The 21,727-nt window shown below is 39.7% G+C and overlaps 1 protein-coding gene across 2 annotated transcripts; it reads right to left on the reverse strand.

Moving 5' to 3' along the window:
• Window positions 1-1,324: 1,324 nt before the first annotated feature.
• GYG2 (glycogenin 2) lies at window positions 1,325-20,708 on the reverse strand. 2 transcript variants are annotated; one of them, XM_066313523.1, is made up of 9 exons: window positions 20,502-20,708; window positions 14,788-14,929; window positions 12,886-13,060; window positions 11,641-11,803; window positions 11,000-11,126; window positions 9,842-10,064; window positions 7,425-7,565; window positions 5,579-5,701; window positions 1,326-3,860 (listed from the first exon to the last, which is right to left on the reverse strand). In XM_066313523.1, the coding sequence occupies exons 1-9, from the start codon at window positions 20,695-20,697 to the stop codon at window positions 3,699-3,701; spliced, it is 1,452 nt and encodes a 483-aa protein (XP_066169620.1). In that variant the 5' UTR covers window positions 20,698-20,708; the 3' UTR covers window positions 1,326-3,698. The 2 variants fall into 2 exon arrangements, with proteins under 2 accessions (XP_066169622.1, XP_066169620.1); XM_066313525.1 differs by lacking the exon at window positions 5,579-5,701 and having other exon boundaries at window positions 1,325-3,860.
• Window positions 20,709-21,727: the final 1,019 nt, after the last annotated feature.

A 21,727-nucleotide genomic window follows, 5' to 3' on the forward strand; every position in this document is an offset into this window, starting at 1 on the left:
CCAACAAAACCCCCCCAACAAGAAAAAATCAAACCACGGAAATAAAATCCCCCAAAAATGAAAAGAAAATGGGGGAAACTGGAATGTGAAATTTGAATTAATGAGATATGAATTAAGAAAATAGGTCAATAGGTCCACTTAACATTATGTCCAAAGCCATAGGAATCTTTTAAAGCAGTTTAGATCAGGGAGGCAACAGAATCAGACACATTAAAGAATAAACAGGCATAATGCAGACTTACTGGTGAACAACATGGTGTTTATAGGAGCACACAAAAGTATCAAGCACCTGCTGCTAACCCAGCCTCCCATTCAGGGAAAAATTAAGGTGAAGAAAAACAAACAGAACACAGCATTTTTTCAAGTACCAGCTTTAGAAAAAACTATTGCTGTGAGCTGAATGATAAGGAGAGACAAAGAAAACTTATTTCCAAAGAACAACCCAGATTAAAATGTCCTCACAAAATACTAGGCAGTAAGTAAAGTAATATTTCAAGAACACCAATCTCCTTTTCCTTTAGGCTAGGAAAGTGCATTAACCCACATCTCTAAAATTTTCAAGAATTTCCCTTGTGGCACACTCACACTATCTCCTTCTTATACATGAAGATCAACCAGCAAAATTGTTGTATGGCAAATAAAAGCTGTGAATAACCCCAAGCACATGACAGAAGAATTGGCATTTATTGTTTTAATACAAGTTGTCCTCTCTAAATACAAAGTCTACCATACCACAGTAGACATGGTCTGGCCTTGTTTAAAGATTAATAGTGCCACTGAAAAGCTTACATTTCTTAACTTTATTTACCTTAAAAATCCTTGAGGCTATACCACAGTTTAATGTGGGAAAAAATTCCAGGTGAACCTTGGTAGGTTTTGTTTTCTCAAGACACATTTTGACTTAGCAAACCTCAGCGCTGTGGTTCATGGCCACACACAGCCTGTAGCACCTCTCTGCCCTGCCTGTGACCCAGGGTTTCACAATGTTGGCCATAAAAGCCCTGAATGCTGCCTGAAGCATAGCACTAGATTCACATATAAAACTCTCCCTTTTCACACCCTGGTGGCAACAGTTGTGTGCTAGAAGTCACTACAACACATTACCAGTAACTAGTTCAATTTTTTATGTGTGAAGACAGGACACAAAAATTAGGACAAGGCTTTTAACAGATAGACCTCTCCATGACTTTTAGCAAACTACTGTTTGCTAATTCAAGAGATCCTAAACATTATAATTATGTATGTCTGTAGAAATAATTATTACTCTCAACTTTTAATTCTGCTCAGCAGGTAATGCTAATGTCTCAAAAGCAATTAAATAAAATTAGAAAAAAGAAATTAAAGTAATTAGTTATTCACAAGTAATATTCCCTGGCACAATGTAAACAATCTATAGTTCTTCATCATCTGATAAGCACATGACATCATACTTTTTTCCATTTCTTTTATTTCCATTACATTATTGGACTACAATTATTTACAAAACATTGAATAAGCCACACAGAGTACCACTGTACATACTAACAGTTCGAACTGTACTCAATGACACATTTGACTACATTCATATGCCTGCTTTAAAAACCTTTCAGTTACTGATTTCACATCAGTAATTTTTCTTCCATAATCTAATCAATGTACCAAATAAGATCTAGTAGTTAATGTAAAAAGTACAGCTACATGGACAATGAGTTCACATTGCTGACTATAACTTCATTTAGTCTTCAAAATCTGTTAGGATTATATTAGCAACAGTATTTATAAAACAGAGGACATCCTCAGCAGTGCATAAGGATCACAAAGAAACGGGGATAATCAGAAGATCAAATGCCACGTGAGTAAGGGTGCATTGCAGCTGCTGTTGTTTCCACTGCTGCACTGGGCCACAGCACCAAGAGGTAGAACACACCTACCTGTGTTAATGTGTGAAGGTCAGCCACCCAGGAACACAGGCTGCCAAGGTTAGTCAGAGAGAGAGCTGTTCTCAATTTCTCTGCTTCCCCTAAAGACCTAACTTGACCTAGAAGTACATATCCAACAGACACACCAATGGGATTCCCCATTTAAGAGTTTAAGGATAAATGAGAACTAAATAAAATCAGAAATATCACACAAAAGTGAAAACAAATCCACTAATGTGAATATTAAAAAGTAATTCTGAGATACTAAAAGAACAACTTTTTTTTTTTTTTTTAAGGGACATTTTGACTCTCATTCCTTTCCTGATTTATTCCCTGGCCCAGCTTCTCATCCATTTTGATGGGAAGAAAAAAGAAATAAAATTTTCTGCTTCCCTCCTATCCTGCTATCCTTTTTTCCTGCTACCATCTATGTATAATGGTACATCATTGCTTTTAGATGGAATTCCCAAGATATTTCATTAGGTATCTCTCTGCCAAAATTTGTGATGTATTTAGACCAAACATTTCAAGTCCTGGAACACCACTACAGAATTCTTATTCCAATATTGAGCAAGATTACAAATAACTGTCTATTATGTTAGCATGACTGTCAAGACTCTTTCTTTAAAAGTTTTTTGCTTTGAAAGAAAGTTTTGTATTTGTTTGTTAAAACAAGTTCACTGAGATGAGTCAAGCACCCAAATACACAAAACATTCCCCCATGAGTGTCCTTAATACCATGCAGTTTCATCAGTAATTTTTTTTTTCTGGAATTATCCTCAGAGATTTATTGGTTCCCACATGCAGCTATTGTTTAAAAGGTCTTCAAAGGGCCTCTTTACTAAAACAAGTGCCAATTTTGTTTTCTGTTGCACTCAAATTGCCTGCAGTATGGGGCAACAATGCTAAGCCAAAGAAGGCCTTTTATCAGCTGCAGATTGAAGTACTGTAAACAGATTTATAAAAAGCACCAGAAGGTTTACACCATGCTATCAGCATTTCTTCTTCAGATCACACAACTCAGAACATGCAACTAAAGCTTACAATATTTTAAAAAGCATCAGTATCCTATGGCAACAATATAAAAGGTTAACATACATTATCACTCTGTCTTTAAGAGTTTTAAAGCACGCTTCCTCACAATTTTTATGAAGCTGAGAGATTCCTATAACTAGGTAGAGCATCCACTAGTGATCTCAGATGACGTTTGAAGTTCCTCTAATCCTAAACATGTTTAAACGAAAAAGTTTTGTTGCAGACTCCACTTCTACAAGGTCAGGATTTCAACACTTCTTTCTCACATTGAAGTCTACATCATGGTCACCCTTGAAGGTGTTACTATGGTTTCAAGAATAATTTTTATTTTTTATTTAAATACTTTATAGCAACTTCTGAAAGTACTTTGGGAATAATCTCACTTTGGGAAAAGTTCAACTTCCAAAACAATGTAATTTCCAACATGTTTTCTACACATGACTGTTTCTGCAGAATGCAGACGGGGTGCATCAGGGAAGAGTGATAAATACATGACAGTTCATACTCAGAAAGGTACCATTCATTATTCTTTAGAAGGCACTGTGTGAGAACAGTGAAGGTGAGACACATGTAACAATAAAGCTGAGGCACATTTATCAGTTAAAAACCAAGATTCTGTATCTGTTAAGGTCCCCCATTATAACCTTATGGTGGATCCATAATAACCTTTAACTGGTGTCAGCTAAATTGGTTAAGACAGCCAAGAATTCAAGAATTGCATTTGTAAAGAAATCTGTCATGATGGGCATAACAGTACATCCTGTCTTAGTGTAAAAACGCATCCAATTTCTTTTTGATATGTTCAAAAGCATCTTTCCCCATATAGTCTATGCGCCCTTCCTCCCATTTCCTCCGTTCATCCTCCGGAGTTGGTTTTGGTGGTTTGAAGTGAATGGACAGCTCCGAAATGGAACGTGTGACCTCATTCTGTGGGAAGAAGAAGAGTGGGAAAACAGTCATTTGATTGTCCTTATTTCAATATTGTGGATTTAAACCTTAAATTATAAACTTCTACACTGTACACTCACAGTTAAAACAATAAAACAAACAATACTCAAACATTCATTCTTATTTTGATAATGTGACCTCATTTTCCCATGGTTTTAGTACTTTCCATGGCATCTTTGAATATACCAAACATTTTTTTTTATTGATCTTAACTCAGATTGTGGCATACTCAGCAACAATACAATGAAAATATTACAGATACTGCCTGGTTAGAGTAGAATATCTGCTACAATAAAGAATTTAAAATTTATCTGTTCAAATCTTGTCTCCAACAGGTTTTCATGTGAACATATATTTCTAGAATTTTTTGTAAACCGTTTTATTTGAAGTCTAGTGAGATCAGTATTATTTAGCAGATGTAAGACACACAGTTCATTAAGTTAATTCAAAAGATAGACACTATTCATTACACCAACAGCAGGTTCATTTTGAATGACACTCCAAAATTGTAAATGCTGGTTCAAAGTCATGTCATCATAGATGCACAAATGCAAGACACATTATTAGTGATAATTTCTACCACATAAAAGAAAAACTGTGTCCACAATTGACCAATGCCAGCAAAAAGGGAACATCCCAACAATTATTATCTGTAATAAAGACAAACTATAACAAGGACTAATTAAGCCAGCCACTCAAAACCTACTTTCAGTACTACTTAAAGATGCTCATAGAAAAACAACTCATGTTATATACAAGACTGAAATCAACTAGAATGGCTTTCTAGTGAAGCCCTGACAAATTCGAAGTAAAAATATTTCAGAATAAAATTTAATGGGCAGGAATCAATGTCTTCAACTGCCTAAATGCCCTGGAATATACATTATGTCTGCCAGTTTGAGGCAGATAAGTCACAGGATTTGTGCAAGACAAGGTAAGGTATTTCAAACAGCCAACATGCAGCAATGTGTGAAGATTCCTTTCTTCATCATTGACAAGTTTTATCAACAGCTTTGAAAGCCATTAACTAACAAGACTACTAGAATCATCATGTTTCTAGAAATTAAGTATTTTAGCTTGGGCCCAAACACCCCTGGCTGCACAGGAGCTACAGTTTTATGTCTCAGTCTTAAAGTATTTCACCATGGTGCTTCACCATCATACAAAAGCCCTCATCAGGAAAACGGCTGTGTTGTGCACCTTACAAACCCCTGCTGCCCTGTCAACCCCATCAGCACCAATCTGCCCCTGTTGTCACACTGCCCATAAATGCAGTGCAAGATCACAAAGAAAAGCCTAGTCACTCAGGCTCCTGCATGTTTCCTTTCCACTTGCTTGGAAAAATCACTTCAGCAGGTAAAAAAAAAAACCCAAAACAAAACATAACAGGACTAACAAACACAAAATACCCAAATAGCTTTGCTTGTGTTAGTGCTGGAGAACTAAATTTAACATCATGCATTGATTACTTGGGTTTGCACAGGAAAACACCTTTAAAAACCTCAAAGTTTTGAAAAGAAAACTAGAAAGTGATCACAACATAGTGTTGGAAACAGTTAAGGAATTACATGCCTAAAAGATTAAGGAATTTATTTGCACATTGCATTATAATTAGTTAAGCTTTCCCAGAATTCTGTTGGCAGCAAAGACACACATGCAATTATCAACAGATGTTCAAAGCACAAAGCTAAACATACCATTTCTGAGGTCTCCTGAAATGCTGGTTGAAATGCAGGCTGAAATACAGGTTTTTCTGAAGGTCCGTCAGGCTCAGAGGGATGGACGTTAGAATCTCTTGGTTCGACTTCACATACAGGTTGCTAAAATACAGCCACTGAGGTTTTATTAGGAGAATATTATCTCATAATTTCCTTTTCATGAGAATTTGTGCAATACAATACAATCACTTTCAGTCTTGGGAATGGGTAAAAGCAATGGATGGAAGGAAAGCAGGGAAGCACATTACCACCAAGGAGAAAATTCATGTCACCCAGCTTTAGCTATCAAAAATGGCATTGAATCAAAGCTCCTACTATAATCAATCTAGGATAAGTACCTCCAGAGGGCAGGTCACCTCATCCTAAAAGAGTTTCAAAGTGGCTGTCATTTTTCAGTGTCTACACATACAGCCTGGGAAGCAAGATTCCAGTAGATCCTTACCATCCGTGAGGCCAAACTTCAACAACAAAAATCTCATTTCAGGATAACAGCGTGCTCTCACATAAGCTTTCTATGTTCATGAAATAAGAACAGAACCAAGTATTCCAAAACAGAGGTAAAATAGACTGCCCAAAAAATATTGTCCCAAATATAGCAAAACATAGATGAGTAGACAGATCCCATTCTAAACTCCTTTACCCCAAAACATTACCACAAGAGCATTGAAGCTGAAGAACAAAAAGTGGAACGATGTAATTCTTAAATAAGAAGGGAACCAGGCTATTACTTTTCAATTAATATGGTCTTCAGATAAGCCAATTTTAGTAATCAAAATAGTAATAGACATTTAAATTTTAATGAAACTACTTTAGATGAACATTATAACGTTTTACCCCAAACAAACATCTTGATAAAGTGTCTCTATTTAGTTTGAGCCTTTCCAGTGAAATCAGATGCATAAGGCACACAAGAAAATACATCCTTTGCAAATGAATTATTCTTAAGTTATGGAAATGAAAGGCTTGCAATTTTCCTTTAGCCCCTTCACACTCAGAGTGGAAAGGGAAGAAAGGGAAGGAAGGGGAGGAATGGGAAAGGTAAATTACAGTTTTACTTTACAGGGTAACTATAGTCTAAAGAAATTAAGGAAAGAACATATTAAAAGTTGCCTTCATCGTTCTGGAGTGTAGTTCACAAATTACAATGCAGATGACATTAGAACACTAATTTTATTTTCTCCCAGTTGTACCATGGGGTAATATGGTTCATCATGCAATACATAATGACTTACACCTGCAGATGCATTGTGTTGTTATGCCCAACTTAATTCCTGCCTAAAATAAGGAGATTCAGTACAAAAGAAACACACAAATACAAGAAAAGTGAAAAAAAAAAAAAAAAGCAGAAAGATTGCAATATTCTTTAGTGGATTTTTTCAAGACTCTCCTTGTTGCCCAAGTCACAGAAATTTGAGGAACAGTTTTCTGGGTCAACACTTGTGGGAAAAAGTTTTCTACAGAGGAATGATAGAAAGGATTTTAGTTCTAAATATATTAATTCACAAAAATATTAATATTCAAAATATTACTTTGGTAGCAGATTTTTTTATATTACATTTGATTAAGTACTTAACAACTTTGAATAAATAACCTCTTCCTAAAACGCAAAGCAAACTCTTTCAACTTCCAGACACATCATTCACATATTACTAAAGATTAAAGAAAATAAAGAGGCTTTAGATTATTTTTAATGCTAGTGAGAAAATTCAACAGCTGCAGCTAAATTGAAGGTATGATCTTCCAGATCAGAAGCATAATGAAAGAATCTCGTTTTTGCATATAATTTCACTTTGTTACTGCATATAATAATATACAACACACTCACGGCTTTGAAAGCGAGTTCCTCGGGTGAGCGTGTTGTGGGATTTACTTCATTTGTCTGCTCTGGGAGCTCAGGCTTTTGTAGAGAACTGGCCACGGAAGGACTGACCTTCTTCAGGGTAACTTCCACTCCATTGAAAGAGTGCTAAAGAAAATAACAACACTTCACCACTGAAATACAATTTTTCAGTAATAACTCATTTACAACAGCTGCATTTCCTTAGAGTATTTTCATCATTAAATGAGTAATATAATTCATGCAAAAAAAGTATATGGTAGCAGATTCAGAGCATGCTACAGTTTAGGTCTTTGCTTTTTTTGCACTCATGAGCATACCAGCATCATGAGGTAAATCTAACAGGTATTTCCACCTTCATTTAACACAGTTGAAATATTTCTTTAATATGCAATGACTTAAAAATTAAAACATGCTAAAGTGTAAGATCAAAAACTACCCATTCCTTCCTCTGCTTTCCAATTTGTCACAAGCTTAACAAGTCAAATTATTCTCTGAGGCTTTGATGGTAAATATTCAACTGATCCTTTGGGACTATGCAATTAGTTCAATTATGTTAATAATTTAATATTCCAAAACATTAGGAAAATATTTTCATATACATAAATGGAATCTAATTTGTCTTGTCTGGATACAAAATTAAAAATTGTACTTCTATACATTTCTTTCTGCTGCTGGACTCTAAGAAATCATCTATTTATAAACAGACTGGGTTTTATTCTATTTAAGGAGAGCACATTGCTGCATTTCCTCTGAAGAAAAAAAAAAACAAACAACATATAGAGATCAGTAAATGTCTGATGACATAGGAGTACTGTACATAACATCTTAAATGCAATTAACACTGCTTTTGCAAACCTGATTTATTTGTTACGACCTCATAAAATAAGTTAGAATGTAATTCTGAAAAGGTAAATTTTATTACAGTTCAAGAGCTAGTTTGGTGGTCTATATCAATTTAGCTACAAGAAAAACAAAAGTCTGATTGTTTCCTGGTCCAGATTATCCCTTCTCTGGCTAATTTGTATAATATTTTGTATACATATACATTACCATAAAAACTTTATCAATTAAGAGGAAAGCTGCAGGATATCTCAGGAAAGCAGATAGAACTATAAATTCATCCTAAATACCTTCTTTGGACACTTCCACTACCAACAAATAGATACAAAGTTTCCCCACACATATTTGGACTGCATGGCAAGGTTTTGGCAGCAGGATGACTCTAGGAGTAGCTTCTGTGAGAAGCTGCTAGAAGCTTCTCCCAAACGCAATGGAGCCAACGCCAGCTGGCACCAAAATGGACCTGCTGCTGGCCAAGGCCAAGCCCATCGGTGATGGTGGTACCACCTTTGGGATTACAGATTTAAAAAGGAGGAAAATTGTCCTTCTTAAAAGAAGGAGGAAAGAGTTGCCTTACCACTGGACTACTGCAGACAGAGTGAGAATATCTGTGAGCAACAACCCTGCAGGCACCAGGGTCACTGAAGGGGAGGAGATGCTCCAGGTGGCAGAACGGAGATAACCCATCTCATGGGTAATCTACAACCATCATCATCCCATGATGCATCCCATGGTGCATCAGGATGTCCCTCTGTAGCCCATGGAGGTCCTTGGTGGAGCATAGATCCACCTGCGCCTCATGGTGGACCCCACACCACATCAGACTGATGTGTGAAGGAGGCCATAACCCCATGGAAAGTCCGTGATGGAGCTAGCTCCTGGCAGGACCACTGGATCCATGAAGAAAGGAGCCTGCAGTGGAGCAGGTTTGCTGGCAGGACTTGTGACCCCATGGAGGACCCACACTAGGACAGACAGTCCCTGAGGGACTGTGTCCCACAGCTCATGGGAAGCACTAATGTTGGAAAAGTCTATGGAGGACTGTCTCCCATGGGAGGGACTCCTCACCTGGAGCAGGGACAGACAGTGAGGAATCAACCCCTGAGGAGGAAAGAGCAGCAGAGACAACATGTAATGGACTGACCACAGTCCTGATTCCCCATCCAATGTGCCACAGGGGGGGAGTCAGAGAAAACAGGGAGTAAAACTAAACCCAGGAAAAAGTGAGGGATGGGGTAAATGTTCCAAATTTGGGGTTATTTCTCGTTCCTCTACTCTGAATTGATTGGTAATAAATTAGATTAATTCCCTGAAGTTCAGCCTGTTTCATTTTTGATGGTACCTGGTGAGAGATCTCTACCTGTTCTTATCCAGACCCATGAGCCTTTCCTTACATTTTCTCTCTCCTGTCCAGCTTAGGAGGAGAGCAATAGAGAAGCTTTGGTGGGCATTTGGAATCCAGCCAGAATGAGTCCACCACATCACGTAATTTCTTCCTCTAGGAATTTTCAGAACTTTTGGTTTTGAATACAGCGTATCCCCATTAACTCCTTATCAGTTACCTTGCATTCCTCAGATTCTGATTCTTCCATCTTTTGAAGTTTTTCCAACAAAGGCAATACACTGGCACTGTATATATTCCACCAGAGGCCAAGAAATGACAGTTGATGAAAAGACCCAGAGGTGGTGCCATCCTGTATAATTCTCTTTGTTTGAGGATTGTATTTGTAGTTCCAGGGCTTTGTTGGTCCCAAGAAGTGAACAACTTTGGCATCTCTACCAAAACTGTAAAGATCAAACATACAGGTCTATACATAAAATATGCTTTTAGCTTACATAAACTCCTAGAAGAAACATGCTTACTCACAGGTGAGGTAGTTTAACATTTTGCAACAGCAACACATTCTAGATTATATATATAAATATTTTGTTTCTATCCTCCTGGTAGATTATATATAATAATATTTTGTTTCTATCCTCCTGGTTTAATTCATCTTGTTCAACATACAGAAAATAAAAGGTTGCATTGCCATTTGCTTCCAACTGCTGATTCTAGTGGAAAAGTTCATGAAGGAAACTGACAGACTCATGCAGTACTATTTCCAGTCCTCCTCCAAGCTCTATTCACAAACAAATACATATCAATTTAATATTTAATCACCAAATTGGGTATTTCTGATCCCATATTAAAAATTGCTAATAAATACACTGGCCTAAGTTCATCTTCCAGTAAGAGTGTATTGTACAACTGGAACATAAATTCATGACACCCTAAATCAAATCTGTCTTTTAGCAGAAAAATTTTTCAACTGCATTGGCTGAAATCATATAATTAGTAGCTCAACTTTCATTTCATAGAAGAACCTAAGGAACAGCTCAAAAAACTTTAAGCAATGCCAACTGTTTCTCTAAGAAATTACTTGAGAACAAAGGAACAAGTTTAAAAGTAAACCTGTCAGAACCTAATGCCAAAGTAATTCCATTTTGTCAAAAATGAAAGAAGCTTCTTTGAAAGAACATAAAAGACAGGGTAGCCAACTCTGGGACTCCCCCTGTGTCCAGACATTCATACTAAATTACAGCTTCTATTGCATGGTTTCCACATAGGATCATTTGTGATACTGTAATTTATGATCAACAGAATATGCCATTATTACTCTGTCTTATAAAAGGATGTTGGTTAACAAACTACAGAGGTTTACAAAAGTGTTATTACTTACTGATTGAAAGCAGGAACATAGGTGTATACAGAGCTGCTGCTTAAGTTATAGATGAAAGGCAAGTGTTTGCCAATATCTGCTGTTGCCCAGTTGCTGAAGAAGCTGTTCAAGAGGCCTTGATCACCTCCTAAAGAATACATAAAACACTATTACCATAACATGTGTACACTCAAATTTGTATCAAAATTTCACATGAAAGGATGGGAGTGAGACTGGGGACTGAGACTGGTGTGTTCATGGGACTCCAACTTGGACTTGATAATATGACCATATGAGCATGTACAAGTGAATAATACCTGATTCACTGCAATGCAAGTTCAGTGTAAATGAAATCCTATTCTAATATAAGAAGAAAGGAGTAGTGTTTGCTGTCCCTCAGAGCAGAAGACTGAAGATCAGCTGTATTTCTCTCTCCTAAGCCAGACTGCAAAATTAAAACTTATCGAGCAAGACTCAGACACAATGTCCATTCACTGCCCTTCTCTGGGAAGCATAGTCCAGAGTAAGTCAGCAAGTCTTAAATACAGTCTAAGAGGCAAAGGTTTACACCTTGAATTCTTACATAAAGCTCAGAGAACTCCTGCTTCCTCTATACTGCCTGGTGGCATGGAAACTGTCTTGCCTTACGCCTTTCTTCTTACCATCAAAGCTGCCATGTTCAGCAGCAAACTGGAGCAGCAGGTTGTAAGTCTTCAGGGAGGGTCGGAACACAAACACACCACTATTGAAGCAGTCAGGCCAGCCAGAATCAGGAGCTGCAGAAAATTCTTCTCGATCAAACAGCTCATCAACATTGCAAAGTACCTTAGGGAGAGTAGGGAAAGAGAAAAAATTGTTAGAGCAAATGTTTATCCAGAACAAGCATTGTCAAATTAATACCAATGGAGCAAATTGAGCTTAGACTAGTATATGGCTTGCAGAGCATAAAAGCAGTGCCATTGTAAAATATCCTAGGGGTCAGAACCTCTATTTTTAATATAAGGCAACATTAATTGTGATTCTCCATGATAAAATGCAAAGCCTGTGAAATAATTTCATGAACCTTGCAGACCATCCAAGGTCCTTTTAAATATTATACCATGAAAACACACAATTTCCTTTTTTCTTAATTCACCTTTCCACAGTCCATTATTTTTGATAACTACAACAGAACTGAATGAAAATTTGGAATCTAAATAATTTTGCTAAACTATTAAAGTGCAGTAGAGAAACTGTCTCTTTCTGCCAGTTTTCTAATGTAACTTCAGTTCAGAGATTTGTTTCTCTTCTTTTATGCTTCACAAGGACAAGGGAAAATCAGTCAGGTTAAGGGACAGATAAAGTTTGTGAAAAGATAGCTGTGCAGTCACTGAAAGTCAGGACCCCACCTACAAGTGAGCCACTGTGAAAACCAGAAGAAAATATTTTTAGAAGTAAAATTACTTAATTGAATTTTTATAAAAGACAATAGCTTGCCTTCCTCCTTTAACATTAATGTAAAACAAGAAATCACAAGCCTTCCTCCTCAAGAAGAATAACTTAATTTGTTTTCTAATTCAAATAAAATCCTATTAAATTACAATGCATCCCACAGTGAGCCATGAAAGCACAAGGAAAGGCTGACATTATTGTCCTCCCCAAAGTTATCAGCATTTTTATGTCTATATATATAAAAATTAAAAGTCTGGGATTTTTTTGGGAGACAGTCCTGAGGCTACTTTCCAAATGGAATATATATTTTCTCAGCCAGAACAACTGTGAGAATTGTCAAAACGTGCCAGGATGGAGCTCCTGTGACCTTTTGGCCACTAGCAAAATCACTTCACAGGCCAGTAGGCTGCCTGACAAGGAAGCATCCCACAATCAGAGATGGACACAAATGTTTCCATGGCTCCCACTGCACTCACCAAAGTGTCTGCATCCATGAAGACACATTTGCTGTAATGAGTAAGAGTCCAACAATGAAGCTTAGTGAAGGTTACACCCAGTTCTGGCCTCTGCATCAGAGCCAAATGCACTGAGTCAGCACTGTCAAGCACATCCACCTCGATCACTTCATCAAATAGGCTGCTGAGGACTGACCTACCAGAGCAAGCAGCAGAGAGAAAGAAGGGAATTTAGACAAGTTCATCAGAGTTCACTCCAGGCGTGAAAACAGTGACACACAGCATGACGTTAATTATGACAATAACCAAAGCTAGTTTGATCGGTTAGAGTAAGAAGTCAGAAGTGAAAAGTCTTTGCAAACAGCCTACTGAAGAGGCAGCTACCAGTCAGGCCATAAAACATTGTCTCTTTCACTGTGGGGGCCAGCACATCCCAAAAGTGAGAGCTGCTGCTTGAAGGAAAAAACAATCATTCTTTTAGCCATTTCTCTCCTATCAAAATACCACCAAAAATTAAAGCAGCTTTCATCCTTCACAGCTGATTCCAGAGAATGGCACTATACTGTGTTCCCTCTGCATTTTGCACGATGAGACATGCACTGCCAGCACACTCATTTGTACCTATTGTGCCCAAGTAAACACTTCTTCAAAACTGCACCTTTTATAAGGGGCATATATACCTGCTGCCCATATATAGTTCCTCACTACTAAGTAGGATCTCAAATGAGACTTTTAGCTAAACGTTTTTTTCTATGCATGTTTTTCCCATTTCTATGGGAATTCTAAAGGTAATAACAAAGTAGGTAATTCTCCTTCAAGAAGCAAGAAAAAATAAAGTCTTTAAAACATAGCTTATTTAGTTAGCACTACATTATTATAATCAAAGTCCTCAATGTCTCTCAAACACAGAAAAAGAATACCTGTGCTGTTTGAAATCTAGATTTCAGGGTCATTAGCGTTTGCCCGATTGATCTTCAAGGAACAGGAATCAATTGGCAAAGAACTAACTGAAGTATGGATTATTAGAGGTTTATTTCAGTAGTCCATTTTTAAAAATATTATCCTTGATTTAAAATGCATGTTATAAATGCTTTTCTTCCCACTGAACTGGCATTAAAAGAATTACAGATTTAGTATCATCCCATGTATTAAATGGATACAGTATTCCCTCAGGAAGGTTACAGTGTTTTGGCAATGTCCATACTTCAAAAGTCTGTAAAAACAGATTTTTGTGCATCCAGTCACAGCAAAAATGTGAAAATATATTTCTTGAGCCAGATGCATTGCAAATACATTCACACAGCATACAGAAAACAGGAGCTTGCACACTGCCTAAGACATAGCAGAACTAAGAGCTTAAGTTGCTATGGCATGGCATGTGCCTTTTAACAAGTGTCAGTCCTCCAAATAACAGGGCTTGAGTTCAGACTTTATAAGATTTCTGTAAATGCTTTTCTGCAGTTCCTGTAGAATCTCATCATAAACTGCAAAGTGATTTATACAAAAAGGCAAGAAGAAACTAATTCCTTATCATAACAGCCATTCACCAACATTTTAAGAACATTAATCATGCGAAACTGAGCCTTTAGGTTTATGGAGAGTTCTGATGTCACAGGTGGTTATCTTTCTCGGTATAAGAGAGAAAAAACTGAGGTAAAAGCAACAGTTGTGCAAGACACAAACTTTAGTTCCAAACATTCAGCTCAAGTTCTCAATTGTAGCCAAAAGCTCTACTTCTGCAAGTGAATTCTTAGTAGGCTTAGGATCCTATAATGGATGTCATTTGAGACTCCTCTTAGAAACCACAAGCCAAGAGGGAAGTTCTAGGCATAATGCTGTGAAATCCACAGAAACCAATTAAATTCTTTTATGCTGTTGCTTATTCTTCCACTACATAGATCTCTAAATGCACATAATATTTACCTCATCCCACTTGAAACTTCTGGAGTAATTAGAACTGCCAGTTTTCTGGATGTCTTATGGTTCCTCAATGACTGCCCAAGAACAAGAGCACCTTGACAGTACACATCATCAGTAGCAAGGGTCACAAAGGCTTGATCTGTTACTGAAAAAAAATATATTCAGAAGAGTCACTTTACAGCTTTAATGTAAGCCCTTTTAGCAGGTCCCTCCTCTTCCAAATGAACTACAATCTTTGGCTTATAATAACCTGCAGTTTCTGTCATGAGTTCTTTTCTCTCACAGACCCCCCCCGCCCCGCAAAAGTCACAATTGAATAGAAAATCCAGTGGATGTGAGTACAGAATGCATGTCACTGATTTTTTATTATTTTTGTTTGCCTGATTTACACAACAGCAGGTATAAAGTTTTTGCACTAGCCTTTAAGAGAGAATTCCCTAGATCTTATTGCCTAAACAAAATGTCAATCAAAAAAGCTGATCAGGACATATTTAGATTTTATATTTAATGACCATAGCATAATATAACTGATAGGGAAAATGTTCTTGTTAACACAGTGCCAAAAGCTAAGGAAAAGAACATGCTGAGTATTAGCCAGAAATGCTCTTTCCACAATGCCACTGAATCAACCCAACATTATTTTTGCTCTGCCTTCTTTTTAGTGGGGTACCTGGTGCTGGAGGAACAAGGGCAGAGAAATATCTACCAAGATCAGTACACTGATCTCTGCCCAGAAGCTGAGAACCCCTTCCTGAAGTAAGCCCAGGGAATTCAGGTGTGTTCCCTATTGTCAGGAAACACATGAGAAAACAAGTTACAATAAAAAAGAAAGCAACCTACACTCCTTCACAACAAGAGAAAGTGTATTTCATAGAGACACCAGGGCAGTGGCATGATAACAAGGGGCTGCTTCTTCAGCTTGCCCTGTGACAGAACCATGACTGTCAGAGCTCTCCTGGGAAGAAGCTGTAACTCAGCAAGGTGAACAGCCTCCTCAGAGCAGAAGGATGATACACTCTAGGCTGCAAAATTAACCAGAACAAGATGAGCAGGACACACAGATGAAGGGAATTCCACTGAGCTCTACAGAACTTCAATAAACACTTGCATTGAAATACTTGTTTAGAACCGCCATCATCTTAAGGGACCGGCAATTGCATTAAATAAATTAAAACAACCAAACAATGCCAACATAAACAACCTGTCATACAGTTTCCAGGGTCTGTGAGAAACACTAGGAAAGAATCTCACAGAACTAGTTGCAGAGAACTCAACAGATGACCTCATGGCTGCCTCAGCCAGAGGCTGCCAAAATGAATGAGTTCTAACCCCTAACCATCATCAAGGTATGCAGCAATGTATGGCTGATGCCCATGATAAGCTAACAGACACTAAGTATTTTTATTTTCCACATCCTCCAAAACCAGAGACAAAAGACAGGCCCACTGGTGTGCTGCCTTTTTCCCTCACTTTTTGCCCTCTTTCATTCATCCCTAGCCAGCCAGCCAGCTTCATCTCAAGCACACATACCTTACATTTGTTGACATTGCTACACATCCCTGCACCTCAGGAGAATCCCAGTCTCAATTTGGCCAAAAAACCCCCTGAATCATCCATCCAAACCTAAAAAAAGTTTGCACAGCCCACAGCTGAGCAAACTCCAGTAACATTTCTAATCACAATTTCCAGACAAAGCAAATGAAGAGTTGAACTTTCAAATCTCCCATTATAATAACAGCTCAACCAAGTTACGGGTGTTCCAGAAATTATGAATAAGGAGTTGCATTACAACAACAGATGTGAAGTAAACTGCTCCTACTGCAGTGTTCCAAAAGGTTAAAGGAATTAATATAAGCAGCCCTAAAAAGCAATGTAAACCAGAAAACCACTGAAGGCTACTTCAGAAATAAAGGTACTCTGAAAAGATGCAAAAAGTCAGGAAGGCAAAGCAGTTTTGTGTTAAGCAACAAGCATCTTCAGCCAAAGAAAGCTAATAAAACAACTACTGAGCGGAATGTGGGAGTTAGCTAATATAAAAAACAAATTGTGAAATGAGTTGGAGTTCCAGTCTTAAAACACTGTTTTAAATAACAACTACAAAACTGAGCACAATCTTCACACAGTTTTTGCAAATCCTTTTGGCTACATAAGCTGAATCTTTACTTAAGTAATTCATATAAAAATGTACAAACTACTCATTAAATGGCTCAGCAAGCTGGTATGAAAATTACCAGATCCTCCAAACACTTTCATGCCCTGCACCCCTGTGGTCATAACCACGAGGAAGCAAAACTGCCAAACAACTGCTGCTTCTAAGAAGCTCTTGCTGATATCTCACAAAGAACAGAAACTAAGTGTCTGTTTTGAGACTCAGATGTGGGATACATGTTATGGCCTTCTTAAATACAGTGAATCATTGTAGAGATAACTAAATAGATAATCAAACTAGTGACTCAAAATATTTAGCATTAAAATATTTCTGGTGCAAAGAGAGAATCAAATCCTAGTGATGTTAAAATCATACAAGGGCATCACTAATTCCTTAAGGATCCATAATGGGTTTTAAAAAAATATTTTATCATTACTTTTTCTTTCACTTAATCCTTGCTTTCAAGAAAGAAGTGTTATTTGACTTTGTTTATAAAATTCTTTGGAATATAGCCTATAAGTTAATGTTTTATTTTTATAACGGAAAGTAGGGATCAGGTTTTCATATACATTTTTGGAAGTAAATGGTTTACCTGAAATCAAGGACAACACATTAAATGTACTGTACACAGAACACATTAAATGTACTGTACACAGAGTTTCACGCACTGACTTTAAAAGAGCAAATGTTCTTTAAGTTTGCAAGCCAGAGGTGTAGATATTTGCAATGTTTAAACATTGCAACTGTTTTTTGGTTTGGTTCTGTTTTGTTTTTCTGAAGTGTCAAGGAGACCATTAAGCATAACTAATTCTTTGAGCTGAATAACAATAAGATTTTTTATGGACAACACCTGTAGTTAAGGGTATTAAGTTTTCAAGCTAATTGTTTTCAAGTTGTGGATCCTTACGGCTAATACAACACCACTGCCTATCAGTAAACTGTGAGAAAAGAAAGTGGATGTTCAGAATCCCATTAAAACCCTGTCATATGAATTTTTAAATCTGCTCATTTCTCTTGTCTGGATTACCACAAAGCACATGATGATGCAAATTAAGAAATCATTATCATCAGTAGCAGCTCCTCAGTTTTAATACCTAACAATACTTGCTTAGAACAAACCAAGGAATTTCAAGGAATTAACTTGCTGAGTTATTCCAGAACCTGCTCTGCAGCTACACACAAAGGATGGCAAAAGTAATGTGAATCACTACAGTCAGGGTGATCTTATGTGGAACTTGTTACAGTTTTTTTTAGCCAAGATCACCAACTTTTTATGCTACTTACTCATAGAAGTAGTAGTACCTCTGACACTGCCAGAGGCAAAATTCTTCGACAGGCCTGAAAACTAATTCTAGGGCACCTAAAAGTTTTATTTAGAATGCAAACAGACAGGGTGGTGCTCACTTTCATGTTCAAAGAGAAAAAGTAAATTAAAAACCACCAAGTACCCCTTTTGAGAATCTGAGTGACCCAAGTGCACTTTCCAACTTCAAGACAAGTTTAAGTAGGGTAGGGAGGTTTTTGTCATAATCCATTAGACAGATTTTAATTCATATTTTTATATTTCTTCTGACAGATAGAGGAAGGAAAAATGTAGTCCAGCTGTAGCAACTAATGTAGCAAGTCAAACTTGCCAAGCTGCCCATTGCAAAATGGCAACAGGAGACTAGACACTCCTATGTTATGGTTTCTCTGTAAGAACATTCTAAGTAACACATTGTCATTTTATGCATAAAAACAAGAACGGATAAATCAATAGCTAAAAACCTCCAACAGGCTGGTTATGTCTCCAGTGCCTACTGCCATTCATACTAACCAACACTGTACAGCTGCTTTCCTAAATTCCTCCCTGATACCATCTGTTGCTCTTTTGTCACCTCCCCCCTTTTACTCCAGAGACAATCTGCAGGATGAGCAGGCTGCAGCCTCAACCTGCACCCACTGAGCCAAAGCACCTCTGAAATATCAAGTGGCAACGACACAGCTCCAAATCACAGCACGTTTCCTGACAACAATTCTGTTACTCCCTCTCCCACACACAGGACTCTCTGGATCTCCCCCCAGAAGCACTCCATGAAGGTGTGTTAGACTACCAAAAAGAGAACACAAGCTGTAGGCTTCCTGCTCCTCTGGCCTAGCACAACCATATCCTGGAACAGAAAGCTCTGCTCCTCCTGACACCCACAACTTTACAAGCAGTCTAGAAGTATTTTGTTCTAAGTAGATAAAATGAACAATAGTGTCAGACAATAGCCTGAGTCAGACCCCTATCAAAAAATTGGTATGCAAGTTTCCAGAAAAGAGGCAGGTTTTGCCCTAGTAAACAAATGACAGCTGGCACTTTTAATTCCCATGCTTTCTTCGGTCCAATGGTAGACACATTGATGTTACTAATGAAGATAAACAGCAAACACTTTACACAGACCTTTTTATAACAGAATTTAAGCTTGAGGTAGAAGAGTACTTAATTCCAGTTCTTTGTAGCTATTATTATGTGTCTTTCAGTTAAAAACTGTTATATTCTACTTTGAGACTCTGCAATGTTGTTATTCAACAGATGGTAAACGAGCCTCATGAAAACTCAAATGCAACAATATCTTAAGTTACAAATAAACATAACGCATAGCACCCAAAACTAGTCCCAAAACAGTAACATACCAGTTTGAAAATCAGTAATAATTGGTAATAATTATTAGAAATAATTGTCTAAGCAATTCATCTAACATATCAAGTTAGATGTTTCCAGTCTTTCCAAAGCTTCCTTTCAACCAAAAGGAAAACAAAAAAAGAAAAAAAAAAAAGAAAAAAAAACAGAAAAAAAAAACCAAAAAGGAAAAAACAAAACAAAAACAAAAACAAACAAACAAAAAACCACCAAAACCCAAAACAAACCCCTCAACCAAACAAAACCACAATGCTCTAATCTATTAATTTGCAGATTCACTTTCTGCATCTTCCCAGTACTGAACTGCTACATACATGAATTCAAACTCGGCCTCCATCAGTTCAGATGACTGACACCCTGCAAATGGTTCAATAAACCAAGATTTGTGTGAGCTGCTGCTGTCAAAACCTAGAAAAAAAGCTGAGTATATTCAGAAACCAGAACAGCACCTGCACCTATCCCATGTGATTACCCTAACACCAGTACCTCATGGCTTTGTGGATAACTGATTAAGACCTTACAGCTGTGAAAGAAGGGGAACGAGAAAGCTTTCTCTGAATCTGCCTTAGATTGAGACAGCCAGCCCCAGCCTGTCACCCTGGACGTCACCACCAGGAAAGCACACAGAGACTTAACCAGGCCCAGCTGTACCTACGAGCAGAAGACTTAAATGAGTTCACCTATTTTACCCTCATCACCCAGACAGTTAAAATCCTCCTCTGGAGCTGCTCATTACAGCACAGCACTCTGCTGATAAGAAACCAGCAGAGACCCTCTCCCGCACGGGGATGTGAGAAGGACAAAAGCCCCGGGGGACTCCGGGTTACGCTGCGATAGTCCCCGTCAGCCCCGAGAGGCTTCTCAGGGCAATCCGGGCGGGGTGCTGCGGGCGGGGGTACTCACCAGACATGCTGGGCAGGCGGGGGCCGGCCGGGCAGGGCTCGGCCCGCGGCACCCACGGCTCCCGCCGCCTCCCCGGGGACCCGCTAACCCGCGCAATGGGATTAGCCTCCTTCCTGCCGGAGGCAGCCGCAGGTGAATTACACTCGCCCCGACTCCTGCGCAGCAGCAGAGAAGAGGCATTAGCGGCGGAGACCATGGCGGGGGGGCTGGCACGACCCACCCCGCCCCCGCTCCGGGTGCCGGCTTTACTGCCAGCGGGGCGCGTTCCTGCCGCCCGCTCCCTGCCCGCAGCGCCCCGCTCCCGGGGCGGGCACAGCCCGGAGCCCGGCCCGGTACCGCTCCCGGGGCGGGCACAGCCCGGAGCCCGGCCCGGTACCGCTCCCGGGGCGGGCACAGCCCGGAGCCCGGCCCGGTACCGCTCCCGGGGCGGGCACAGCCCGGAGCCCGGCCCGGTACCGCTCCCGGGGCGGGCACAGCCCGGAGCTCGGCCCGGTACCGCTCCCGGGGCGGGCACAGCCCGGAGCCCGGCGCCGCTCCCGGGGCGGGCACAGCCCGGAGCTCGGCCCGGTGCCGCTCCCGGGGCGGGCACAGCCCGGAGCCCGGCGCCGCTCCCGGGGCGGGCACAGCCCGGAGCTCGGCCCGGTACCGCTCCCGGGGCGGGCACAGCCCGGAGCTCGGCCCGGTACCGCTCCCGGGGCGGGCACAGCCCGGAGCCCGGCCCGGCACCGCTCCCGACACGGCCCCGCAGCCGCCCCGCTCCCGCTCCGTTGGCCGCCGCGCGGTTGCGCCCACCCCGGGATGAGGGAGACCCTCTCTGCCCTTCCTCCTGTTCCCTCCCGTCTCGTTCCGCGCCCTGCCCGATGCTCTGGGCTCCCTCCGGGTCTCAGCCGCTGCCACAAAGCCTCCCCACCATGGAACGTTTGTGCAGAAACCGAGAGGAAGAGACACGGGCTGGGGAGACTCCGCCGCGCAGCGCCCAGAGGAAACCACCGGCCTCTGTGATGGTGAAGGTGGCAGAGCTTGGCAAAAGGTCTCACAGCATGATTAGGGTGATACCAGCGTGGCGTGTGGTCACCCAAATACACGGGAGTCACCGTAAATGGAGTCTACCCCGAGCTCCCTGGGGCTATCGTATCCCCTACAGATACTCACAGTCTGATAACTTGTCACCCAGATGGGCAAGTAGATGATTTCAGTACCAGAGAGCTTATGCCACTCAGAGGGCT

Source organism: Sylvia atricapilla, chromosome 2 (assembly GCF_009819655.1).
Source record: "Sylvia atricapilla isolate bSylAtr1 chromosome 2, bSylAtr1.pri, whole genome shotgun sequence".
Taxonomy (NCBI): domain Eukaryota; kingdom Metazoa; phylum Chordata; class Aves; order Passeriformes; family Sylviidae; genus Sylvia; species Sylvia atricapilla.

Coding starts and splice junctions, on each gene's coding strand:
- GYG2 (XM_066313523.1), bottom strand. CDS start 20,697: ATGGTCTCCGCCGCTAATGCCTCTTCTCTGCTGCTGCGCAGGAGTCGG. Junction 14,930..20,501: donor CCGCCTGCCCAGCATGTCTG/GTGAGTACCCCC, acceptor ATTTTTTTTCAG/TAACAGATCAAGCCTTTGTG. Junction 10,065..10,999: donor TATGTTCCTGCTTTCAATCA/GTAAGTAATAAC, acceptor TGATCTTTACAG/TTTTGGTAGAGATGCCAAAG.